This window comes from Amphiura filiformis, chromosome 15 (genome assembly GCF_039555335.1).
Source record: "Amphiura filiformis chromosome 15, Afil_fr2py, whole genome shotgun sequence".
Lineage (NCBI taxonomy): Eukaryota > Metazoa > Echinodermata > Ophiuroidea > Amphilepidida > Amphiuridae > Amphiura > Amphiura filiformis.
In genome coordinates, this window is record NC_092642.1 from 50,634,419 (window position 1) to 50,662,267 (window position 27,849).

General features: G+C 37.8%; 1 protein-coding gene across 1 annotated transcript; it reads right to left on the minus strand.

Moving 5' to 3' along the window:
* Positions 1–1,796: 1,796 nt before the first annotated feature.
* Positions 1,797–27,849, minus strand: LOC140171789 (uncharacterized). The gene is made up of 14 exons (XM_072195119.1): positions 27,605–27,849; positions 25,468–25,559; positions 22,308–22,631; positions 21,028–21,205; positions 19,905–20,032; positions 19,253–19,540; positions 16,773–17,081; positions 16,128–16,301; positions 15,266–15,447; positions 13,932–14,015; positions 12,883–13,097; positions 3,919–4,056; positions 2,978–3,188; positions 1,797–2,129 (listed from the first exon to the last, which is right to left on the minus strand). Exons 2-14 carry the CDS (start codon positions 25,535–25,537, stop codon positions 1,947–1,949), a joined length of 2,484 nt encoding a protein of 827 aa, XP_072051220.1. The 5' UTR covers positions 25,538–25,559; positions 27,605–27,849; the 3' UTR covers positions 1,797–1,946.

Below are 27,849 nucleotides of genomic sequence, written 5' to 3' on the forward strand. Positions count from 1 at the left end.
ACATTCAATGGTCTAATCATGTAGAAATGAAATGAATAAGTTAGAAATGTAAACTGACTATAAAAAAAAGTATAAATAATTGTGATTGCACAGACGAAGTTTTTAAAAGCAAACAACATTTGCATCCAATTCATATCAATCTGGTTTTGAAAATTTGAACACACAAAATAATAAACACAATATCAAGAATAGTTATTTTTGGAAAGTATAATATATTGCAATCAGGAGTACATAAGTCTGTTATATTCATCTTTCGTACTATTAGCCTACTGACTTCCACCCTCCTAATACTAGTAATTATCCGCGTTGTCTTTTTTAAAGACAGTTCTTGTTAAGTTCAACAATGATACTGAATTCTCGGGACATAATATCTGCGGACCATTATCCTACGAAACACATAAAATCTACTTTATGTTAATGCGACTAGCTCACTATCTAATAAATGCCGATTGATTTCGTTGACTTTTTTGCATACGTTATCCAGTGGTAAAATACACCATTACACAAAAGTATTGCAACATTGGTGAAAAAAGAGTTCCACAAACAGTAGTTGAACATTGGATCCCATGAATTTCACATGACGTACTGCATGGATATGTTCTTAGCATAAAATAAGTAAGATTAGGCTAATAAATGGGATGGAAAGTGTCACTTGCGGTGACATCATGTGCCTATTCCGTTGCGTACAACGATGGAAAGACCGGAATCCGCCTTTGATGCAGAGACAAAAGACTTTAGTCCACAAAATATCCAGATGCCTTTAGAATGGTCGCCAAATGGTTTAATTGGTTTCTGCAAGGAAACTGCAGACAAATGTTTACGGAAGAAGGTTGCACGAAACTGGTGATTAGATGAAAATAACAGTCAAAGATGTCTGACGTCTAGCAAGGATTATGGAACTCAGGAATGTCAATTGCAATAATAAGGTCACTTGGTTACTCCATGAATACACAAGACAATATTTTTGGTGCGATTCAAGGTCATTCGATGCCTTATGGGATAGCCACATGACCTTTGTTTCTTCTGAGTCCTCCAGTCCAGACCTTTTAAAGCAGCTCTGTCTTCTAAGGCTGCATGATAATTCCTTTTCACCCGACACATCAATGAATCATTCTCCCACCAACCACCACTGATTTTCCTGATACCTTGCAGAAACCACAGATCCTGCAGGAACTAATTCAGAGACCATTGTAAAGGCATCGGGAAATTTTGTGGACTAAAGTTTCTTCGACTCTACATTCATACGGATTTCCGTCTTTCCGCCATTTTAAGAAGAGGAATATCACATGATGTCACAACATGTGACACCTTCCATCCCATTTATTAGCCCAATCTTATTTATTTCAGCAAAGAACATTTATATCCAGTACGTCATGTGAAATCAACAGGATTATATGGATCATTGTTCAATTCAGTAACTTTGCGCAATTAAATTTTCAGCAATGTTGCAATACCTTTGTATAGTGTGTGGATAACATTAAATTCTTGTATAGTACATAATTATTATTTCTCATAGTCATACTCTAAGAGATTAATGAAATAAGATTCTATTTTTTGTGTGCAGCAGTAGTGACCTTAACTTCATATCTAGAATGTTGAATTCCACCACAATGGCAACACAGGTTATTGCCATGGCACAAAGGAAGTCCTAGCCTTTGAGTTTGTGTCATTAATATCATAAGTTAATTTTGACGACAATGAAAATGAAAGCAAAATGTGCATTGTCCCTGAGTAAGCAACATAAAGTTCTCTATTATTTTGTTACAGACATAAATCTATTATTAATAATTAGTCTCAATAATGTTCTAAACGTTGAGGTGGATTTCTTCAAAAGTTCAACCACACTGTGAGAGGTTTTTATGTTTTGGGGACCCCACTTGGGTGTGTGCGCTCTAGTAATACCCCTGGGCACTTTTAGTAAGGCTTCAAACGTGTTTCCGCACCATTCAAACATACACAATCCTGGCTTGTGCTTCTTCGTCTGCCATACTTGGTACAAATTCCACACTGGAACTACTTGTTTTCTTCTCTTTTGTTAAGTGTTTCCAGAGATTGTGTTCATCTGGCTCTCCAGATCTTACTCTTCCTCTGCTTTCCTTGCTTTCTTTTTGTGCATCGATTGGCTCATTCTGAAAAAAATAAAATAGAATCTATAAGAATGGAGAATGTACTAACCCTGCCCTTTACGTTATAGTATCCCCTCCAATAAATAAAACATCTTCATTTCTCTTTGGAATATTTTTCAAAATGAACAAAATCCACAGCAGGTTTGTGTTTATGCCACTAAACACTGTTTTTATATATGTGAGACCGTCCACGTCGAAACGCTCGTAAAGTTGGCACCTGGTCAATTTAGTTTTCTTCCGTGTTTAGAAAATATATATCATAAGCTTTACAATGATATATCATTTGACTTCAAACAATATCCAGAGTTATGGCTTGTTAAACTTTGCTCCTTCAGTAAAAGGCTACATTATTTTAGTGCTACATTATTTCTCTTTTTCCACATCGCTGGTATTACATATCAAATTGTCATAATTGGCGGTCACTTCAAATCATCCCCAAGTCAACGAGGTTCAGGAATGTCCTCTCATTGTTGATTGTTCAGTTAGTTAACCCACCACTTGAACAGGATTTGGCCAAAGCAAACAAAGACTAGAGCTATTTACTAACTCTATACAAAAGTATAAGCTTATTATCCTCTTCAACAATAGGATTAAAGATTGGCGTTTGACTGACACTAAAATGAGAAACATGTAGGACAAACATTAGGTACATTATGAATACAACCTTTATGCACATTTTGCACTGTAACTCGAAATACAATTTGCCGACTTTACGAGCGGTTTGAGATGGATGGTCACATATGGTCACAAAAGTATTGTATTGTCCCCGGGTATTATGTTCTCAGCGACCGACCCTAAAACTCGCAAAAATTCCACATACAGACAAAACATTGTTCAAAAAGATGACCTACCGATTCGTCTGTAATCTTGACATACGGAGGCATAAAGGCGTCATCATTACTGATGTCACTGATTGGTCTATTGGAATCTATTTCGCATACATTCTGGTATGGTCTATCTTTGGTTACCTTCCAAATCAACTGACCCAGAGTTCTGAGCAAGACCGTGAACGTTGGTCTGTCTATTGGATTCTCCAACCAACATTGGCACATGATCTCATAACTGATTTGAAAAAAAAGAAAGAATAGAATACACAAACATAATACAATTTATTAACAAACAAAGTTCATGAGGAGTAACAATTAGGAAGTTTTTAGAAGTTTAGAAGTGTCAAACTTCCGTCAGGAATAGCTCTGACTTCTTCAGGTCAAAGTACCTAAATATAAGATATGTAGATCACCACTTGCCTACTGATGGCTCTGAAAAGAGTCATTCACTGAAGACTGCCTGTTGTGCAGCGAGCAGAATCTTGGTCAAAAATCAAGTTACCTCCACAGGGAATAAAGCAATTCCTCTCGGGGTAACTTCTTCGCTGCCCAAGATTCTTCTTTCTGCCTTGTGAACAGAGAAGAAGCAGACCTCGCCTATCTGCTAATGTAAACGTTTTTGGTGGCTCTGAAAAGAGCCGTTCACTGCAGATCGCCCCTTATCAACAGATAAAGTAAATAAGTGGTGGCTCTGAAAAGAGCCGTTCACTGAAGATTGCCTCGTGTCAACAGAGAACAAGCAGACCTTGCATATCTGCTAATGTAAAAGGTTTGGTGGCTCTGAAAAGTAGTTTATTCTTTAATGTCAGGTTGTTCTTTGAGCTAAATCTCTTGCTTAAATGTATGCAACTTTAGAAGTAAATTTAGTGCAAGGACAATCGTCTTCAATCGTCACCAAAATATTTTTACCCCAATATTGAAAATAGGACTACAGTGTCCAGTTCCATCCCTGGATTCTATCTTACATTTCATCAGGACAGGTTTCAGATTTTTCCATCCTATAGCCTTCTTGGAGTCGCAGTATCACTTCCCTGCACGTCATTCCTGGGTATGGCGTGCCACCTAATGTATAGATCTCATACAAAACGATACCATAGGACCATCTGCAAATATAAAGAGAGATGTTACTTTAAGGAACTTGCGGAAAGCAACGTTTGCACAGTATTTCTTTTAGGACCTGAGAGCACATCGGACACACCAAATTGCATTCTGAATACGACGAATGTCTTTCTGATATCAAATAATTTTGATTTTTTGAAATTCACGATATAATACAAATTTTATGGCAAATTATTAAAATTGATATTTTTTATATTTAGAATTGTTTTCTACTCTGACCATGTTGAGAGGAATCTAAATTCGGTTATATTCAACCAGTTTGAAGCTTTCAAGTTGACATCCTCTAAAAATCATAATCATATAAGAGGCTAATGTGCTTATTCTCTTTCCAAGCCCCTCTTTTGATATTGAGCTATTCCATTTAAAATCAACACTACCCATGTGGAAGATTTAGCTGAGGTCTTCCACAGAGGGAGTATGAGTTTCGATTAGAATAGCCAAATTGGGTAACTTCCATTTGAAATACTCACTCCAGTTGTAGAAGATTATAGGTAAGTAGTAAAGTAGAGGCTGTAAGAGTGTAGATCTCGATAGGCGCTAGATCTCGATAGACGTATATATCTTTATATCTTTATAAGCGGGAGCGATTTATAAGCGATCATGAATTTAAAACGCGCCAAGTTTAAAGGTTTTTAGAATCGTAGAAACCATTGGCGGAGTGAATGTTGAATTCAAGGTAGACTAACTACCGTTGATAAAATTCAAGCTCGGGGGGAAAAACAAATTATCCACGCGCGTCTGAATTACGTAAATAATGGTTATCCGGTCCCCGATCCATCCCTAACATGCAGGAAATAGGTCATGTATTAAGTTTATACATAAACATTTAGAATCAAATTTGATGATTTGAAAAAATTGGACCGAAATGAAAATTTCAGACGTGTCTTTTCCGTAGATTATATTTACTTTATAGACGTTCTTTCTATGTAGATTATTTTAATAACGATATAAAATGCCTACGACTATCCGAGGTAAATAATATTAACCCTGCACTCAAACAAATTGAATAAAGAGTAAAAGAACGAACAAACATGGCGTCCGTAGAACCGATGGATTTTGAAGACGAATTTGAATTCGTGGATCGCGGGAATTGAAAAAATTTACGATCCTTGTACGGTAAATTAATCAAGGAAAATTTCGAAAAAAGGTTGGAAGAGTTACACCACGGGAGGCGTTGTTTGAAGGGATTTTCGGCCTTTGCTCAGCAGAAATGTTGCTGCTACGACAAGAGTAATTATCCTTATTATCATTTCATGGTGGAAGCAGAAAACGCCTTGGACCCTCAATTTTTGTACAGTCTTTACACCGAGGTATCCATTTGTTTAGGCCTCGATCCAAATATGATAGATGCGTACGCCGCTATCGACGAATTCAGACAATATAACCGATTGACGGAATATCGTGAAATCGATACGTTTATCAAACAATCCGAAGACTCGAAAATGGCCGAACGGTACGCTAGATTTAAGATTCATCGTCGGAATGCCCAGGATAAGAGATATTACGAACCGATGGAAACATCCTGAAATTCATGAACGATATAATTCCGGTTAGACGCTCGGGCTGATTCAATCATCCGGGGACTGTTTCACGTACCTTTACCATATAAACGACAATAGACAAAGTTGATTTCAAACATCCGGGACCTCTGTAATGGAGATAATTCCGAGGGTCTAATAAACAAACGGGGTGAAAATTTATAAACGCATCTTGCCCATAGGCTATGTTTTCTTTTTAGGTTATTTTAATAACGATATAAAAGGGGGGATACAACGACCCGAGATAGGTATTAACAACAAACGTAACGTGGCAGTACAATCATCATCATCATAGAGGATTTACAGATAAGACGTTTAAGCGATTAATCGAGATGTCGGTTTGAGCGTACGGACGGTAAGATGAAGTTTGTGAAAGATGAAAAAGATTGTGATTGTCCTTACTGCGATCCATTTTTCGGTTGTTGCGGTGCCGGCAGTTTAATCGATCAACTTGGACTCGATGATCATTACTTCAGCGCAGACAACGATATCAAGAAGTACCTTTTCAGCTGCGAACGAAAAGAGAATATCCCGGAATTTCCATATCAAATTGGAACGGTTATTAACGACGACGTTTTCTCGAAAATTCACGATTGGGAAACGGAATCTAGAGCTCTATGCACGATTCATCCTGACGTGTTTTTGCTAATCGCGTTGATAAAAATGCACCCTGACTTTTGTATAAAAAAAGGAAAGGAATAATTCAACGAGAGCTACGTATCAGCGGAGGGTTACTTTGGACAGATAATTGTGATCTTGTTGACACGACGGAGGAGAGACTCGAGAGCAAACTAAAGAAGGAGAGACTATAATAATAATCGTATATTTTAAAGGGAACATTTACTTCGCGCAGTCGTAAATAAAAGCGGAACCAATGGCGTCGCCTTACGACACCTCGAGAGAAGGATTTGATGACTCGAAAGAATGGGACAATTCAGGCAAAAAGCAAGTTCTTCGTAACTTTTATGTTATATCATAGGGGATGAATTGGAGCATTTGTCCGGAACGTTACTGGAAAAGCGCTGTAACGGCTGCATCATCGACCATCCTAGCCAGTCGCAACACACGTGTTTAGAACTTGACGAAGATGACCCGCTACCAGAGATAGTGTACGAGGAAGCTTTCGCCGAACTAGATCTCAACTACGTGCACATCGTGTTTTTGGAGGTGGCGAACATCCGACGATTAGACGCGAGTTTAATCAATTTTGCGTGACTGCGGAGGAATGCCTCGAAAATGGAAGGACACTCAGTTTAGAAATGGATACGCCGGTCGCGGATTGATGCGAATCATGCGTCATTCGCACCAATTTAGTCAGAATTCTGCCCTCGATTCTGAAGCGGTCGCTCTAGCTCGGGAAAGAGTGGACGGCTTAAAGAAACGATTCGACAAAACTTTCAACTCGTGAACGATGTAAATAACTTTTAATAATATACATTGGCTTTTAAAGAAAGCGTAAATTGTAAATTAGAATTTGTAAGCGCGAGCTGATTGAACGCGCGATGGGAAACAAAATGTATAAATAAAATAAAATAAACAAAATAAAATTGCTTTTTGTCGTTTTCTTTAGCATATGTAGCGTCAGTCAAAAAACAAAAAGAGGAATGAGTAACGAATGAGTAACGAATGAGTAACGAATGAGTAACGAATGAGTAAAATGAGTAAAGGATGAGTAAAATGAGTAATCGACGAGCAAAGAATGAGTAAAATGAGTAACGAATGAGTAAAATGAGCAATGAATTGAGCAAATGAGCAATGAATTGAACAAATGAGCAATGAATTGAGCAAATGAGCAATGAATTGAGCAAATAAGCAATAAATTGAACAAATGAGCAATGAATTGAGCAAATGAGCAATGAATTGAGCAAATAAGCAATGAATTGAGCAAATAAGCAATAAATTGAACAAATGAGCAATAAATTGAACAAATGAGCAATGAATTGAGCAAATGATCAGTGAATTGAGCAAATAAGCAATGAATTGAGCAAATAAGCAATAAATTGAGCAAATGAGCAATGAATTGAGCAAGTGAGCAGGGAATTGAGTAAAATGAGTAAAGGATGAGTAAAATGAATAACGGATGAGTAAAATGAGTAATGGACGAGTAAGTTGAGTAACGAATGAGTAAAATGAGTAACGGATGAGTAAAATGAGTAAAGGGTGAGTAAAATGAGTAACGGATGAGTAAAATGAGTAACGGATGAGTAAAATGAGTAAAGGGTGAGTAAAATGAGTAATCGATGAGTAGAATGAGTCAATGAGCGTTGAAAAGAGCGGAGTACGGAACGCCTAAATGACCGGTTTCGTTAGTTTCTCGTCATTCGGAGATTAACCTTCAAAGAGTCAGCATGAACGCTTTATCCGCTACGGACAAAATATACGCTTGCTCCTCCTGCGACAGAAGCTTTAGTCGGCGATACAACTTGCAGAGGCACGTTGAAAATTCGCACAAAGTTGGTGACAATCCTGAAATGGAAGCTAATCAACCCGATTATTCCGACGTAGATGATTACGAACCTCCGTTTAAAAAGCGCAGGTTTGAGAATTCGGAAGATTCCGAATCTACGGAGGATGAAGATTCCAGCGAGAATGAGGGATCAGAGACGGAAGACAACGAGTTATCGGATGATGACGAGTCTTTTCGCGAACTGGGAGACAACGCCGCGTACAGAGAATGGTACGCGCAAGCCATGGAAGCCACCGAAGAGATGAGAACTGAAAAATACGAAAAGTACATCAACGAGGGTATGAGCGAAGATGGAGCCAAAGAAAAAGCCGGTAGGAAGACCCTCTGGGAGGTCAAGCGCATCTTCTTCAATCACTACGAAGACTTTTTGACGAGTTATATGCATTTGAAAGACGACGATACTCACCTAGATGTCGTGGAAGATCTCGAAGGAAGAGTAGATAAAGGCATGGACGTAGACAAAGCCATGAAGAGAGTGATACCGAAATACCGGGCCAACTTTGAGGCACTGTTTCAACAAGACGAAGAGGACGATTACGAGGACATCGAAGGCGATGACCATTAGAGACCAAATCATTCACTACAGGATATTGTAATTTAATCTAATAGCGTTTCTAAAATGATCTCGACTCTAAAGCTACCGTAAATCTTGTATAAATATTACGTGAATTGAGGATCGGCTTCAAAGAAGGAGAGAAACCTCGTGTCGAAAACTACGAATATATTCTTTCTCCTTATCGGATGAGGAACAAGAGATCGCACATTCTCACTAACTATCCCGAAGATCGGAAATCTGTTATCGCTATCAAAAACCGATATATAAGACAAAGTATAATGGTTGGCAAGAACACACCGTGACTGAACCGCAGACTTCTCTGCTTTAGTACTAACAGGAATGTCTACAATGACGGAATGGGACAGTCTCGAAAATGACTTCGGAGAACTCGGACGACCTTTGCATCGAAGCGTCTGTAACGGCAGCTACGAAGATTTGATCGTTGGAAGAAACGTTTACCGAATGATAAACATTTGTACAACTCTGAATGAAAAGAATCGCGAACGCGAAGAATGTACGGATTGTAAGACGTTACGAAGTCTCTCGAAAAGATCAACTCTATTAGACAGCATCCTGATTACGTATCAACTTTGGATTGGACTTTAAGGAATGGAGCATCGGTTGAAGGTTTCAAAACATTGATGGAAGAAGTATTTACGGAAAAAGAGCAAGGATCTTCAAAAAATTCTTACAGAGCTTTGACTTTACTCGTTTGTACTTTTGACGTATGCGCCGGAATTAAAGACAACGACCTGAAGAGAGATATTCTTATAACGGTAGACAAATGCGTAACGAGGCAAAACATTGATTGGGGGGTCTTGTTGAATGACGATGATCGTTACTATCCTACAAGGTGGGATATTTTCAAAACTATAAGCGTAAAATGTTGTACATTCTTACTTAATTGTTACTCGTATTATCTCAATAAGTCGTAAAAAATAAACGTTGAGAAGGATGATATAATAAAGTTTTGTGAAGAACCCGTACCGAATAGCGTCGAGTATTTTCATTGTTTTTTAAGTGTCTCCATAGTAACTGGTAGACTTGACTGAGTAGTTTTGGTGTTCTTAAGATAACATTTTCAATGAATCTTTGGAGAAAAAAAAATCATGTAGGCCTATAAAACTTAAATCGTTTCTTTTTGCTCCCATTAAAATCAAGGTTATATAATTTGCCGTGACATTTTAAGGGCGCCATTTGCTCATCGGATCCTATTACATTGCAGGTACATATCTGTAGGCATATTATACCCCTCTATATGAAGCATGTTAAATCATAGACAATTGTTAAATGCACTATAAACCGATGATGCGTGAACGACATAATAGTCCCTAGAGCTCTGAGTTGCTTAATTTGGGGGGCGTGGCGCTATGCGTAATTATAGGACTCCATTTATACTAAGGGCTAACATTGCAAAGGTAAACAAAACAACAACAAAATCATCCGAGAAACCACCATAAGTTATCGGTACACCAGTGCCAAAGCTTTGGACCGATGATAAGTAACTAGATCCTGTTTAAGGTATTGCCCACCCTATACACCTTACAAAGAACATGGTTGTACTGACGCTACACTGCTCTAAGATTAGGACTCCCAAAATTACCCATTCACCGGACGCCCCCCTTAACACTGCCTCGAGGTGAGGCCACGCTTTAAACCGGATAAGCCTATACTATGATAGTTCTGACGTAACTATCAACCAGTAAATGATAATTAAGGTGTTTCCTAACTGACCGCTTCTAAACAAAACAAATGGCTCTTGGCCTCAAGAAGTTCAACTGTGATGTATGCAAGATAATGGGGGATATTGTTTACAGAAAATGTAATCGTGCATGGGGCAAGGTATTGGTGTCCTTTTCTTAGTTTAAACAAACAGTCACTGTTACCAGACAATTCTACCACACATACCACGGAACTTTCTTTCTAAGTGGTATTTGTGCAAAGCGATATGAGCAACAGAAGGTAATGTTTGAACTGAAAAAAAAATACTCGTTTGATATGGATTGATCATAATTACAATTACTATGATGGACTATCGGTGGAATATGGTGGACATTACAACATTACCAATTTAACCAAAGGAATTATAATTGTACTATCATAAATGGACGTTAATACCTATGTATGCGGCACTCCATATAAACCGGGATGCGTGGAGTCTTCTGGAATAAGCAGAACTGAATATGCATTTTGCGCAAGATTTTCGACAACCAGAACCACATTGAATGTACATCTCGCGATTTAACGTTTATATTTCAATCAACGATATCTATATTTAAAGGAAAACAAAGACGTGACAATGAGATCTACAGACAGTACTTAATAAACCACGAATAACAACGATATAGTATTTGATTTTGTCCGTCGATCGGATATACATGTTTATTTACACGCCGTGTCAATGCATCTACTATTGAATTTATATTACAATTTACATGTACTATTCTATCATAATATATTTAATGGAAATATAATGTTCGGTATCATCTTCCGAATGAAAATAACGGAATCTCGTCCAAGTTGTTGCTGACTCCACCTCTGATTTCGAGGAACTTATATGTATTGGGTTTTTTTTTATGAGTGGATCACGATGGAATATTATCATGATTATAATAGTCTCTTCTCTTCACCTCAGCAAGCCTCGGGACTCCTAAAAAACAGCTAATTATTTCGGTAAGTTGGATTCCTTGTTTGCGTATCGATCAATCTATATGTCTACTTCATCAACGCCAGCTGTCCTGTATTTTGTGAAGGGTTCCAAAGCCTGGTCTATATTATGGATCTGTTTCTTCAAATTCCCCCACTCAAAAAGGCTGAGATTAATGCCTTTTTTTGATGGTCTCCAATGCGGGTAATGACGTCACCGCACTTATTACCATTCGTGTGAATTATGCGTAGGAGAGGGGCGAAGACGTCGCCTATGATTTGATCTTCGACGATATCGGTGTAGAGGTACAGAGAGTACAAGCCTCCGTGCAGATCGATGGGTAATTTCGCTTCGGTAGATCTGTGGATGCGATTAGCTTCTCCCACGAATCCTAGGATGGACATCAATTCGGGATGGAATTCCACGTACGCTCCGTTCTTCAACCTTACTTTGACCTTTTGCGTGTTTTTATTCAAAGCCAGTTTGACGTTTGTTTTGCCGTGGGTATCCATGAGATCGAACATCGTCAGAAACAACTCTTCCAAGTCTCCGTAATAGCCGGGTGGTATAACAAAACTCTGTTCGTTTACCCCATTACCGGTTCCGCTGTAGATAACTTTATTGAACGGTTCTGAGATATTGTAGAACGAATGGGGAAAAGAAATTTCCGTCAGCGCCACCTCCCATTCGCCCGCCAGTTCGATAGGTTTGAAGAGTTTTGTCGTAAAATCGCTAAGGGTATTACCTGGGTAATACTCGGACGACCCGTTGCTGGCCGGTAAGGTAACGTAAAATTCTCCCACGTAGTCCGCCATGATCGGGGATGAAATTTCATTTCGGTCCAATTTTTTCAAATCATAGAATTTGATTCTAAATGTTTATGTATAAACTTAATACATGACCTATTTCCTGCATGCCAGGGATGGATCGGGGATCGGATAACATTTATTTACGTAATTCAGACGCGCGTGGATAATTTGTTTTTCCCCCCGAGCTTGAATTTTATCAACGGTAGTTAGTCTACCTTGAATTCAACATTCACTCCGCCAATGGTTTCTACGATTCTAAAAACCTTTAAACTTGGCGCGTTTTTAATTCATGATCGCTTATAAATCGCTCCCGCTTATAAAGATATATAGGCCTATCGATATCTAGGTCCTTTATAAATTGATGATCGATTATTAATCGATATCGCTTATAAATTTGATAGCGCCTATCGAGATCTAGCGCCTATCGAGATCTACACTCTTACAGCCTCTACTTTACTACTTAGGTAGCCACAATACTGGGGGAGTATGGGTTTCAAAATGATTAACCCTGAACAATTACATTTGAAAAACATACTCCCCTGTGGAAGATATTTCCAAAATCTTCCACAGGGGTAGTGTGGATTTCAACTGGAATAGCCCATTTTCTATTTCCCTGGAAGCTCGAAAGATTCAAGATTTGAAATTTTTCAAACAGATTAATTTATTCAAATTCGATATGATTTTAAGCTTGAAACTCCCATTTGCTATTTTTGGTAGCTATGTACTTCAATATCATACGGTATAGTACATCAAAATGAATAGATTTTGTATAAAAATCAAAGCAAGAACTTACATATCACTCTTGATTGTGCATTGTCCGCGTACGTTAGTTTCCAAACTAACCCATTTAACAGGGCGTTTCTTTTCGGGTGCAATTCTTTTATATCCTTGTGTATAGATGTCGTCTGCCATACCAAAGTCGGATATCTTGATCAGTAGATCTTCACCAACCAGTATGTTCCTTGCCGCTAGATCACCATGATAGTAACGGGTCGTTGAAAGGTATTCCTGGTAATAAGCAACACAATTACGGATTTGATAAAGGTATTCCTAATAAAGCAACACAATTACGATTTGATATCAATTAATTATTTGAATAAAATTGAACTTCTTACATGATGTCATAATATAAACGTTCTACTTTTATTTCAAAGCTACAAAGTTACGTCTATGATAGCCTATATCGTTTGCTTTTGCTACTTTTGGCTGCTGCTTTCACAAGCAATCTTTTTGGTACATTGCTGTTAATTTAATTGAGGCGTAAATATTTTTATTCGATTTGCCGGTGCGAAAGTAATGCATACTGGTAGCAATGTTGCATGCTGGTTTCATAGTGCCGCTTGCCGCTTTGCCACTCTAACGACGATTTTGCTTCACTCCACAATCGCACCAGAAATGCTAGCGGTATATATATATATCAGTGACAAGCCGATATATCGATCACTCCACCGCTTAGCCCAAAGCAGCAGATCGATATACTGCAAAAACAGCAGAGCAACACTTAACTTAATAAACACTTGAACACTTTAATGGCTAAGGTTTGTACAGTGAAGATATAGCAGTATTAATTTATAAACACTAAAACACATAAAAAATATGAAGATGTTAATGTTTTTAAACACAAGATAGTGTTTGTTTTTTAAACACAAGATAGTGTTAAAAAGTTTTTTAACACTATCTTGTGTTAAAAACATAAATATCTTCATTGTAGTGTTTATAAATTAACACCTCTATACCTTCATTGTACCAACCTTAGCCATTAAAGTGTTCAAGTATTTATTAGGTGTTACTCTGCTGTTTTTGCAGTGTGGCTTGTTTTTGCCTCATATCTTTCATACATACCATTCCTTGAGCTATCTGACGAGCTATGTGCAATTGATTCAACTCCGTCAGGTCGTAGATTCTGTCTTTGGTTATATTTTCTTCCTAGAATGGAAAATAATATTGATTTAAAAAAGTTATGTCGAAACATGTAATAGTATAAACTAAGTTACAACTATCATATATCCCCAAAATGTTATCAGTGAAAAAGACGTTATAGAGCCCAGGACAATACGCACAGGGAATGCAAGATATCAATCAATATCATCAATTGTTCTCCTCCTCCTTTGTCTCCTCTTCTGTACTATGCCTCATTTCAAATATTGAGTTTTAGTTTTGGTCACGTGGTTTCTTATTATCCTGCCTAACCTCTTGACTCACAAGATATTGATATCTTTGTTTCTACCTTTTGTTAAAAACTTAGAATTTGTATAAAGGAGATTCGGTTTTCATTTCAGTTTCTTATAAAATGGTGTGAAGAAGAAATGAGGGTATTTATGCATTTTGTTTGTCTTCTATCGTCCATTCATCCTCACTCATCTCCTCCCCTATTTGTTCCTTCCCTCTTCCACCTCAAAATTTCCTTCCAAATGTTGTGTATGTCCATCCTTCGTCATGCCTTCTGTGATTTCTTCATGCTTTCCTTCATTTCCAGAGGATGATTTAAGCACTTCCCAGCAAGTCTTGCGGTTAGCACAGCTGTGTGAGTGAACATGACACCACTGCCCGCCCACTGCATACACACGTGCATGGTGAAATTTGAATTTTGACAGATATATTTACAATAAAAACACCTTCAAAAGGTCGGTCGATTTCACATTTTATGTTATCTACAGAAGGTGTGAATTATCCTTCATGCATACATCACTTTAGATCTGAAATCGACCAACTAATAATGACACACGGGCAATTCTAAAACAACATCTTTTCAGAGATTCAATGGGATTTGAAAAGTAAAGTGGCAGTTGAAACTCTAGTGGTAACACTTTTACAGTGCATGATGGGGCTTCCTTAAATCATCCTCTGCTTCATTTCTGACTCTTTCACCTTTTCATTCACAATCTGATCCTCCATTCCCTTCTAATATAATAACATTTCTAACTTAAACATTTCTGATTTTTAAGCCACATAACAGATGAAACATTACACTGAATTTTACGTGGCGTTTCCGGGTATGCTATTAATAATGCACTTACTGCAAAAACTTTTAATATCCTAGAAAAGATGATGTCCCTTCCTTTATTGATGTAAATTGTATTTCAAATTTTTAAAAAAAGTTTAAAAAGTAGAAAAAAATGCTTTGAATTGATCTTAGTAGTGAAATATCTTCTTCTATTCATCAATGTTGCTTTTACCTTGTTACATTTCCATAGAAACTTCTGGAGATCTCCATATTTCATAAACTTCATAATCATACAGTATGGATCGCTGATGGTGACACACCCGAGGACCGATAACACATTGGGATGTGATCCTATTTCTATATGAAGCTTTATTTCCTCCAAGAAACGTTCTTTTACGTCTGGTATCACGTCGTCTTTTTGTAAAAACAAAAGAACCATGCAAAAGAAAAAGAAGAAAGTAAAACAAAGGAAAAACCTCACGTGCATTTTCACGGTAATATGAAACAGTAACAGAATGTCAAATTTCACTTGTTTTCATTTTATAGGGGTCATAAAACACACTAACAATTGATAAAAAAATTAGCGGGTTCGCCATCGGACAAATTGGAACTGTCAAGCTTTCGTCAGGAGTAGCTGTGACTTCTTCAGTGAGCGGCTCTTTTCAGAGCCACCAAAACTTTTGCATAAGCAGATAGGCGATGTCTGTTTGTTCTCTGTTGACAAGGGGCAGTCTTCAGTGAACGGCTCTTTTCAGAGCCATCAGTAGGCAAGGGGCGGCTTACATGCGAACGCGCTAAAAAAACTTTTAAAAGCCTATATCCCACATTTTTATAAATAAAAAACACCATTTGTGTACAGTTGTCTAGTTTTGTGACCCCTACAAAGTGACATAATGTTGTTAAATTGAACGATTTGTGGCTATTGCCTATTTGCCTAATAGGAATAGCAAACATAATGCACATAGAGTTTTTTCCCCGCCCATACAACGACGATAAGTTAATGTCTTGTGTAGAAAATTAAGGACATGCCTTCCATAGGGGGTGTGTGGATTTCAACTGGAATAGCACAAATTAAAGTTGTTTAATAAAAGTACCTTTCAATGTTTTCAGTGCAACGCAGGTAGTTGCCTCATCGTCAGGGAGAGTGAGATTAGCTTGGTAGACGACACCATAGCATCCACTGCCCAATAGTTGCACAACTTCTAATCTGTCTCGATCAATCTCTTTCTCCAAAAATGCGTTATCAATAATGTCATTGTTGTTAAGACCTGAAATGTACAATTGTTTATGAATCTTTGGAACCAGGAAATAGGAAGAAAGGAAAGAAAAGAAGGGGAAAAGAAAAGGAAAGGAAAGAAAAGAAAAGGAGGGAAAAGGAAAGGAAAGAAAAGGAAAGGAAAGAAAAAGAAGAAGAAAGAGAAGAGAAGAGAGAGAGAGAAGAGAAGAGAAGAGAAGAGAAGAGAAGAGAAGAGAAGAGAAGAGAAGAGAAGAGAAGAGAAGAGAAGAGAAGAGAAGAGAAGAGAAGAGGAGAGGAGAGGAGGAGAGAGAGGAGAGGAGAGGAGAGGAGAGGAGAGGAGAGGAGAGGAGAGGAGAGGAGAGGAGGAGAGAGGAGAGGAGGGAGGGAGGAGGAGGAGGAGGGAGGGAGGGGAGGGGAGGAGGAGACATTCAGACCTATAAGGTTTAAGTGAATCTCACCACTACAAAAAATGCCATTCTAGGACTATAACAACCAAACATACCTTGCTCTACATCCTCATCCGGAACGTCGCCGTGGGTATTATCAATTGCACCATACGGTTCTCTACATTTAGTTCGTTTCTTTAACACCACGATCATTATACATGTCAGACAAACAACGAGAAGAAGAAGCAACCCAAAACCGGTGAATGTCAAGATTTGTCTCAGCCGAGTTCCGAAGAAGATTCTATTGGTTTTGTCTGAAATGCTGTGGCCTTTGATTGGACCATGAGTTGTCGAAGGTGTCAAAGAAGAAGGGGTGGTTTCACCAGTGCCAACCGGAGAATTTGGGTCAGCATGATCAGAAGGTTCTGGAACAAACAGCAGAAGTAATCTTATTGTAAGCATTTACTGGCAACAACGACAGCACACATACAACCCGCTATTATTATGGGATGAAATCAAAACTCGACCGGCGGTTGACCGCTGCGTTCGCCCGGTTCCGGACGGAAGTGGCGGTCAACCGCCGGTCGAATTTTGATTTATCCCTAAATACGTACCTCTAGCACAATTCAATTGGAATGTATATAGTGGCGGCAAAAGCATTCAAACTGAGGGGCATATTTTGTTCCGATGTTACTGGCCTGGGACATTTGCGAGCGAAACACACATAAAATGTTCAATTAAGCAGACTAATTTAGCCCCAAATAGGCTGATATTTTGCTAATTTATTGTGCAATTTTACCCTATTTTGGTCCAAAACATGATGTTTTTCGTTCTAAAATGGAAAATGCACTGGCCAATTATTGGTTTTTTTCTTCCATTAGCATTTTTAAGGGGGCACCCCCTTGGAAAAATGGGGTGGGAGAACACGTCCCCATCCCCCTCCGCTTCCGTCGACTGTGAAAGTATACCTCGAATACTTATAATATTGAACACACAAAACATCGTCAACAATATAGGCCTACATGCGTAGAGGGCAATTAATGCGACAGATGTACCAGGGTATGGTAAGAGCACTCTTACTGCAAAATTGTTTTATCATAATTATTTTTGTTGGCAATAACGTCTTTCCTTCAACTCCGTTTTGTCTCTTTTGACATACCAACTGTTTTTACTGTAAATAGTTATCAGCAGAAAATGTGATGACATGATTCTCAGTGCCAAACGGGAGGACATTATTTTAAACACCTCTCAGTTAATCAGTTTATTGGACAGCGATCGCTTGCAATATGATAAGATTTAACGATTGAGAACAATGGATATTACGTGGACTATATACGTATAATTGCACATAATTCTTTTTATTTTCACACAAAACTGTAAAAATAAAGGACATTGACGAAGGATTAAGGTAGAATTAAATTTGAACGGTGGATCCATGTCCCTGCATACCCTTGCCTAAGTAATTATTATTCAAGGTTTATTACAACAATGCATATGGCAGCCAAAAGGCTGAATTACATACATGCTACAAAGAAATTGGCAACAACAAAACACTAAATATATCTTACAACAGCATGAAATCCAAAACGAAATCACATGCAAACTATATATAACTGCAAACAAGCTAGCAAGAAATTATTGACCTGCTCCTGAAGCATCCTTGTTCCACAGCTTAACCATGTATGGGATGGGACTACGCGCGTATCTTTGAGTGCGCACCTTGGGTAAAGACAGGTGGTTAGCGTTTCGCAGGTTCCTACCAGTCTCCTTCCTGTAACCTGGAAGCCAGATACGGAAGTCAGGATGCTCCAGGAGTTTGTTGGCAAACTTAAGACAGATTTGATCGCGACGTGATCTCAGCTCAGTCAATTTGCAACGTTCTAGAGCATCTTGATAAGATGTGTATTTGAAGCCCAGCATGATTTTGCATGCCCGTTTTTGGACTCAATTGACAATCTTGATCACGTGTTATTGACGAATCATTACAGTTATGTAAGTACTCACTTGAGTAGGTGATCACCTTCTTGCTAGTGTTTGATGGCGAGTCTTTCGATATTTGATCGATCCAATACGGCGAACATGGTAATAGTAGATTCAGTTTAGATAGAAAAATCCACATGTAAATCCACAAAATTACATAAAAGTATCGTCGCAACTCCCGATTTGATGATTCCATTTTGATCAGTAGCACTAACCAAAGTAGTAGCTGGAAATTTGAAGCAATCGGTAAACTCTAGCCTCCAAAATAAACAAGCAAAGACGGACTGTCCGCGAGAGCTGCCTGTACAGGCGCTACGCAGATTTATCCCTGGTAAGGTATGCATACCGTAAAAACTCGATAGTTAGCATATGTGCTTACTATCGAGCGCTTTTAAAACATGCAAACATGAAGTGCCCCATCCACAAAAGTGTAAAGGGTTTTGAGCAAATCATCGATACACATACGAACAAGTAAACCTGCAAATTTGTGTCTCAACCCCATTCAGTTGGTAAAGCGCCGGACTTTGGTACAATTTCATGTTTTCAAAAGCGCTCGATAGTACAGTAAGCACATATGCTAACTATCGAGTTTTTACGGTACCCTATATGCTCTTACCTTCATTGCGATGTATGTGAAGGCAATCTAAGTGAAATTCAGTGTTGAGTTTGACATGGGCTTGGTCTCCTCCTTGAAGAGGCATTTTGAACATATGTCGGGAGGACAAATTATCTTCCGATGAATCACTATCAGACATTATCCAGTAGATGTGAGTGTCGGATAATGCTGGATTTGATGCATATAAACCGGCGGGATCATCATGGAAATCATCTACACTGCGGTCTTCGAGGTCTATCGTTTGTATGATTTTGTGTCCATAAGAATTGGTTAGGAAGATCCTGTTACCTTTAGGAAAGTGATTTGAAGTAAAAAATAATAATATTAGTCAATAGAAAATCAAGCATTTTTCAAACGAATTGATTTTATTTTGGTGAAACTTTTTCCAAATACTTGTTGTTGGACCATCAGCACATTTGCAATTTACGGCCGCTCGACCTCGAAAAGCTGGCTATCGGAAGGCCGAATCAAAAAGACTAGTTTGCGTATGACGTCCTGTCAACCAAACCAAAATGCCGTACTGCGCGGGTCAGTAACCAATCACGCCGAGCCTTTGCCCTGACGTCAGACGCAAACCAGTCTTTTTAATTCGGTCTTCAATTATATAACTGGTTGATGCGTTATTGGTTGAATTTATGAGTTTAACATTTACCTTTACTATCGAAAGCGATACCAGACACCCACAGTAATAGATCGATGATTATTTCAGGATTAGTGCCATCGGTATCCATACGTTCAATGCTAACCAAATTCGATGATGAAGGAGCCCAGTATATTTTTCTGAATATAGAAACAAACATGTTGTTAATTTGAGGCAAGAAGAAGGAGTAGTAATAGATAGACGAAGACGAAGAAGAAGGAGGAGCATGAGAAGAAGGAGAAAGTTTGATCAAAAGAAGGAAGAGGAGAGGAGGGGGGGGGGGAGGAAGTGATAGAGGAAACATTTTCACCTGTTTTGAGAATCCACAAAAGGATTTGTTAATTTGATGCATGCATTAATCATGAAGAAGATGATGATGAAGATGATGATGAAGATGATGATGAAGATGATGATGACGAAGAAGAAGGATGAGGAGGTAGAAAAGGAGGAGGACGAAAAGGAGGAAGTGGGAGAGGAAGCATAATTTGATTCATGTATGATCACGAAGAAGTAGAAGATGATGAAGATGAAGAAGATGATGATGATGATGATGATGATAATGATGATGATGATGATGATGATGATGATGATGAAGATGATGATGATGATGATGATGATGATGATGATGATAATGATAATGATGATGATGATGATAATAATGATGATGATGATGATGATGATGATGATGATGATGATGATGATGATGATGATGATGATGATGATGATGATAATAATGATGATGATGATGATGATAATAATGATGATGATGATGATGATGATGATGATGATAATGATGATGATGATGATGATGATGATAATAATGATGATGATGATGATGATGATGATGATAATAATAATGATGATGATGATGATGATGATGATGATGATGATGATGATGATGATGATAATGATGATGATGATGATGATGATGATAATGATGATGATGATGATGATGATGATGATGATGATGATGATGATAATGATGATGATGATGATGATGACGACGAAGATGATGATGATGATGATGATGATGATGAAGGAAAAGAAGATAAAAAAACAAGAAGATGAAGATGAATAAAAAAAGGAGGAGGAGGAGGAGAATGAGGAGAAGTTAAAGAGGAAGAAACATATTCACCTGTTTTGAGAATCCACAAAAAGATCAATTATCTCTTTTTCTTCAGTGATGGTAATTGAAATAGTCTTCGTACTGTCAATGTTTGTTTTGAGTAAATGAATAGCACCATATTTATCTCCACCAGAAACCCAAAATATCTGTCGAGATTCAACATCAATGGCGATTTTGGCCGGTGCGGCTAAAAATGTAAATCATATGCAGATTTCTGTAAGTTTCTGTAAGACACCTTTTATTCATCATTTTCATGCGATTGTACAATAAAGCGACTTTATTTGACTCATTAGAGAATTTGGAGAAAACCGTCTGATAATTACAAACACTCGCTGAGCAGCAAGACCTTCCTTCTAAGCTTTTAATCCGATAAGCTGATTATCTATTTGTTTTCATGAATTGGAAGACATTCTTTGATGTATTACTGAGCTCAATCATCTGAAATTACTGGAGCGTGAGCCACTCAGGCTGGTGGCTCAGCATAGTATTTTATTAACAGAAGGTTTTCTCCAAATTCATTTCCTAATGTGACTTGATTTGCTTACATACTATTAAAAGACTTTTGAATGTCTGATTTCAAACGTTGTATTCAGTTCAACTCGTGAGTAGATCGGAAAAATGAATTTGAATTTCTCACATAGGTATTATAATATACTTTCACTTCCCTGTGACGCATTTGGCAAAAAAAGTTTTAAAAGGGCCTTTGGCTACCAAACCTCATGTCTCGGGTCTGATTCCCGCGCTGATATCAATAACACTTCCAAGTTGAAAATCTTGCACTTTAGGGTAAGGATAAAGATGAAAGTACTATCATGATGCAATAACCAATTCAGTTTTGAATTTCACTAATGACAAAGTAGCCGGGGGTTTAATAGTTTAAGGGTAGACTAGGTATCGTTGGTCGAAGCAGCCAAAACAAATCTATTTTCATTATCTAAATCAATATATTATTGAAAAATAACACTTTGATATTTTTCAAAAGTTCATTCTACAAATCATATACTTTCTTGAAAAACTTTTTTGATTTATTGTTGTTATGGTTATGTACGTTTTACAAAAGTGTTGCTGTTTCAGCCCTCTTAACAACATAACTCAATAACCACAGGAGCTATAAAAGTAGCCTATATATCTGTGATATTTGAATTCTTCTACACGCTCGCTATGAAATGATCAATGCAATTTTTGCCAAAGCTCACTACTATTCGCAAGATGCTGTGAACTACCAAATCGCAACAGTTTAAAATAGTTGCTAACCTTAATTTAATAAATTGATCAATATGACTACTTACAATGGCAATCGTGGGATTCAAACTCCCCAACATGAGTGACGTGTAATTCCGGAGAACCGCCTTCCAAACCAACTCTGAAAATATTAGATGTGCGGCTGCAGGATTTATCGGCACCATTGTCTAAGCTTCCACCAAGTTTAGCTGATGTCAACTGTCGATGGGTCGTCTCGATCCAATAGATTTTATCATCGATGGGGTCATAGGTTACGTCTTCAGGTATTCCGACATTTTGGATCGGCACTCTTGTGAACTTCTCGGAGTTTATTGGAGCCCAATATATATCGTGGTCAACGCCATTACGCCCACATGCGATGATAAAGTCATCTAGAAGAGTATGAAATAATCGGTATTATAATCATCATCTTTGTTTGTTTAGTAGCCTAAGTGCTCGTTTCCGAACTGAAGAGCGACATTTGACTCCAAGTCTCTCGCACCCAAAAGCCCCCCGCACAGTGACATCGCCCCGATATCTTCATAGTAGAAATCGCCATGGTAGGTTGAATCCACAGCCACCCATGCCCATTTTATTCGGACCTTATGAGATGCATATTATTAGCGAAGTGACATGACTAAGGCTACTGACAATAGACAGGGTAATTGATTTCTCGCTGTGTGAGCAAGCTTGTATACGACATTGCGGTCAATGGTTATACTGTCTCCACTTGAGTGAGTGCCGCTATAGCCTGCTGCGCGCTGTAGTCCATACATGACCAACGCAATATAAAATTGAGAGTTTTGGTCAAATTTTGAGTTCAAAGCGCACGGCCAATTTTCAAAGCGCACGCTAACGACTATAATATCTGTTCAACACGTATTTTCAAGTGTATGAGACCACATCTGGTTTCTTGAGAAAAATTCATTTACGGGAGATATTCATCATTTTCTAACCCAGTATCCGAAGATTTTCGTCTGATATCAAAATCGTGCATAGCAATTCACGTGTATCGATCCCGTGTATTCATTTTAATGTCTCTGCTGCACCAAATAATTATTAGCCAGGCGATGTCGGTGTGCCCCGTAAATCATGTAAATATTTAATTGATTAACAAGACTCCTTCTCAAGTGAGGTCGGCTTTCCCTTTTAAGCGAAATTTTATTTACATTATCATCTTGTTTTGACCTTGTCGGCCGTGGACACCAGCCCACTCACTCAAAAAAGAAAAAGTATGTGAAATTAACCATAACCATGATTGTTCTATAATATTTGAAATGCTAAGCATTTGCAAGCAATTTCGTCATATGTAACCTCACTTTATGCAAAATCGATGACAAAAGTTTGGCAAAAATAGTTTTTGTTTGTTTTTTAGGGACTATATTCTAAACACCCCTTTCAAATGAATCTATAATAATACTAGGCCTACAGCGACCTGAAATGGATGCAGAACGAAGGAGGTTTCCTTTATCACTGAGTATTTTAAGATGTCGAAACGAAGAAAGTAATATAATTAATTACTGATTATTACAGGATTCATATTTGCACTTGTTTCTTTGAAGTGGGCCTTTTACCTTTTGTTTTGTTCTGAAATTCCCTGGGAAATTTCTCAGATTTATTATCTGATACACGCGAGATGCATTACCATACCACACTTTTCCGAATTTACCCCTATTTTGAAAATTTTGTGCGATCTTTGCTGACGCTTGAAAAAATACCCCTATTTCACTGATAATTTAACTCTCTTCACGCGGGTGTCGACTGCAGACGACATGTTTCAAATTTTTTTTTTTAATTCAAAAATTTCAGAAATGTAAATTATCATGACCATATTTGGAATTAGCATGAAAAATGCATTAACATGAGTACAAACAAGCCTAGTATTGGTTCAGTAGTTCTTAAGATAGCTCTTGATATTTTGACAAAAAATCTCAAAACTTGGGACTTTTTATGTTGAGGCCTATGGCTAGCACGCAGAGCATTAATATAGAACGATCATACCGTTTTGACTTTTTGAGTAATATATTATAAGGGACCGGGCAGCGCGGTCCTATTTTACGCTGTCCTTATAGGCATATCTGAATGAGGTTGAAGAAATATTGCACGTATTATAACTTTATAAGGCCTATATTATGTCAAAATTGCATTTATCACTTTGCACAATACCACGCACGTTACGCATTGGGAATGCAAAAATTATTGTAATAATAATATTGTATATAGCTTCAGAATCACTTACTGACGATTTTTACCCAAATGCCTAAAATTTTATCTGTGAAGTGAACCTTAACAGTATTGACTTAGTTAAGGGTAGACGAGGTATTGTTGGTCGAAGCAACCAAAAAATTTTTCATTATCCAGATCAATATATTATTGAAAATTAACACCTTGATGTTTTGCAAAAGTACATTCTACAAATCGTATATTTTGCAAACTTACTTAATTTATTGTTGTTAATGAGTTATGTACGTTTTACAAAAGTGTTGTTGTTTCAGCCCTCTTTACAACGTAACTCAAGAACCGCAGCACCTATAAAAGTATATCTGTGATATTTCAATTCTTCTACACGCTCGCTATGAATTGAGCAATGCAGTTTTTGCCAAAGCGCACTACCATTCGTAAGATGCTGTGAACTACCAAATCACAACAGTTTAAAATAATTAATAACCTTAAACTGATAAAAACACACACACACTATGTATTGACCTGCAGTTACGGAGTAATGGGGTACAAAACAAGCAAATGGTCCATGGTCAATTTGTATGTTGCACCGTGAGGAGCTAAACGTTAGAGTTACTCCGATTTCATTTTGGCAAATTGTTTGTAACAATTTCGCCAAATTGTTCGTAACAATTTTGGCAAATTGTTCCTCTAGCCTTTAGCTTAAAGGGTTCCGTAAAATAATATAGTTTGTAATATTTGCGTTGTAACCAATTTAATCCTGTTTATCCTTTAACCGTCTTGCTGTGTAACACACTAACCAGACATCGCAGATACTGCAAACTATTCCTTTCTGAAACCCTTATGCTAGACGAGCATTTTATACAAACATTCGGAGCAAATTTGATTTCTCTACCATGTAGGCCTACTGTACACAAATCGACCATATAAATACCTTAATGAACATGAAAATTGCCTTACAAATGTTACTCGCTACAAATGTGATTTTCATCGTAGATAATAAATCAAATTTTTACATAACATTCAAAATTATAACTTAATTCTTACCTCTTCGACAGTGTACTAAAGATGTTAACGCGACGAGAAACAACAAAGCTGATGTCGACGGTACTAACATTGTGATGGGATCATCGACAGGACTGCAATCAAATAAACCAAAAAATTAAAAAAACATACGGTATTAATGTGATTCCTTTAAGGACTCGGATAGCGACGTTTCCACAGTATTTTTGTGGGACCTGAGAGCATATCAGACACACCAAGTTGCATAATTTCTGAATACGAGGAATGTCCTTTTGATATGAAATAATTCTGATTTTTTGAAATTCGCGTTATGATACAAATTTCTATGGTAAATTATTAAAAAATTATATTCTAACAAGCCTCAATATTATATAAACGTTATAAATCTAATGATATGTAGCCTACTTAAAGTGTATGTAGCTGGGAGGGAGTGAAAGCCGTCCATCATAATGAAAATTTTGTCCGTTCGCACTCAAGATAATGCATTCCCCCACCAAAAAAAAAAACCCTAAAATTTGTAAGAACGTTTAAATATTAGAATCTCTACAAAACCATGCTTTAGACCCAGAGGAACCATCTCCTCTAAAAATAATAATAAACAACGAAAAAAGAGGCGATTTTTAAGAACAGAACGCTCAATAATAGTTGGATTTGGTGTAAATTTTTGGCAATTTTTCAGGAGTGCCCCGCCCTTCAAAAATCTGGATCCTCCCCTGCTTTGGTCACACCCTTCATTACACAGTAAAATATTATAAAAAATCAACAGAAAATATCAAAGTTTGTGTAGGAAGCTGTGTATAAAGGCAAATATACAAACCTTTTTGCAGGTGAAATCTAGAGAAAATGAAACTTAATGTCTTTAAGGGCGAAGTAGAGCATAGATTAATGTATAAAGAATCATTCCGATGAAATCGTTATCATTACAATCATTGTCATGGAAACAACAATACAAATAAGTCTACCCTGTGCCTCGAATTTCTAAGATTTTTCCAGAATAAATTTCAGAGAAATGAACAACAGCGATTGATACTCATATCCGTTGTTTTTATATATTTCTATCTCAACTTAACTTTAAAATGTGCATTCACGTGTAACAAACGCTTATTTAATATCAACTTTGGGTTCATTCGCATGTAAAAAACGATTGTTTATTCGGTGCGCACTATGTGGTGATTGTGGTCCCTTGTATTTTGCTAGTCACCATACAGTGACATGAGTATATCATGCAAGGAAGGTAGTTAGGACCGACCATGCATGACATGATATTTCATGCAAACAAGTCATGGTAAGACGACAAATTGTATGATATGAATTTTGCAAAAAAATTGCGTTATTAATCGAGAAAGTTTATTTCAACATGACGGTTTTGCGACAGAGTCCACTGCCTTCAAATTCAGTTCAGCACAGCTGTCGTAACGAACATTTATAATGGCTGGAAATATTGCAAATAGGCCTAGATTAGGCCTTAATGGCCGGCTATAGAACTTAAGTGATAAAATCAGCCTGCTTGACATGTTGGACTTTGGTTAAGTTATTCTTTATATGATAATGCTAAACAGGTGAACATACACCCCACACACCCCTCACATCCCGAGACACACCAGACATAGGCCTACATCCCCTACTTACTACTAATAAAGACCTGCAACCGTGGACCATACCCAACCGTGGACCCTACGGATCGAAATTAACTGCCCAACCTAAGACACTTAACGGACACACCAAACCTTTTACTATTTAGGCATATGTTCCAAGAGGTCCCCTAGCCTAAACGTGCACATTGGTTTAAACGGCGAATCACACGCTGCGGTGCATTTAATTCTGACAACCGCGGACGTCCTCAGTTGCAAGTGTCCCCATTTAGGAAATAAAATTTCCGATCAAGGTCCTATCTATCCCCGCGCACCCCATAAGTATACCGTCGCACGCAACATTCACATCACGCGCATAATGCTATTTGCACGTATTCGTATGGGAGATACAAATATCACACAAAATTGAAATTATGTAGTTACCTAATATTTTTGTTTGTAAGGCCCGGCCTACGGTATCGGTAATTAGGGTGGTGGTAGTACATGCATACCTCAATATGCTACCACCACCCTGATGCATGTATCATGAGTGACATCAGATTATAGTAAATATAATCAAACCTTCTTACCTCTCTGCGTTCGGGATAAATAACGTTATACACCGACACAGCAAAACTGCTTCTATACTTTGAACCAAATCGACACCTTATTCTCTATTAGAGGTAGCAGACCCACTGGATCCTAATCAGAGCAGATTCCACTGGATCCTATTCTGTATTAGAGGTAGCAGACTCCACTGGAATCATGACATCTGCCTCCTTCAGAGAAGATTATATTAGACCACCAAGCTTTCACCCGATCTACTCACATGCAC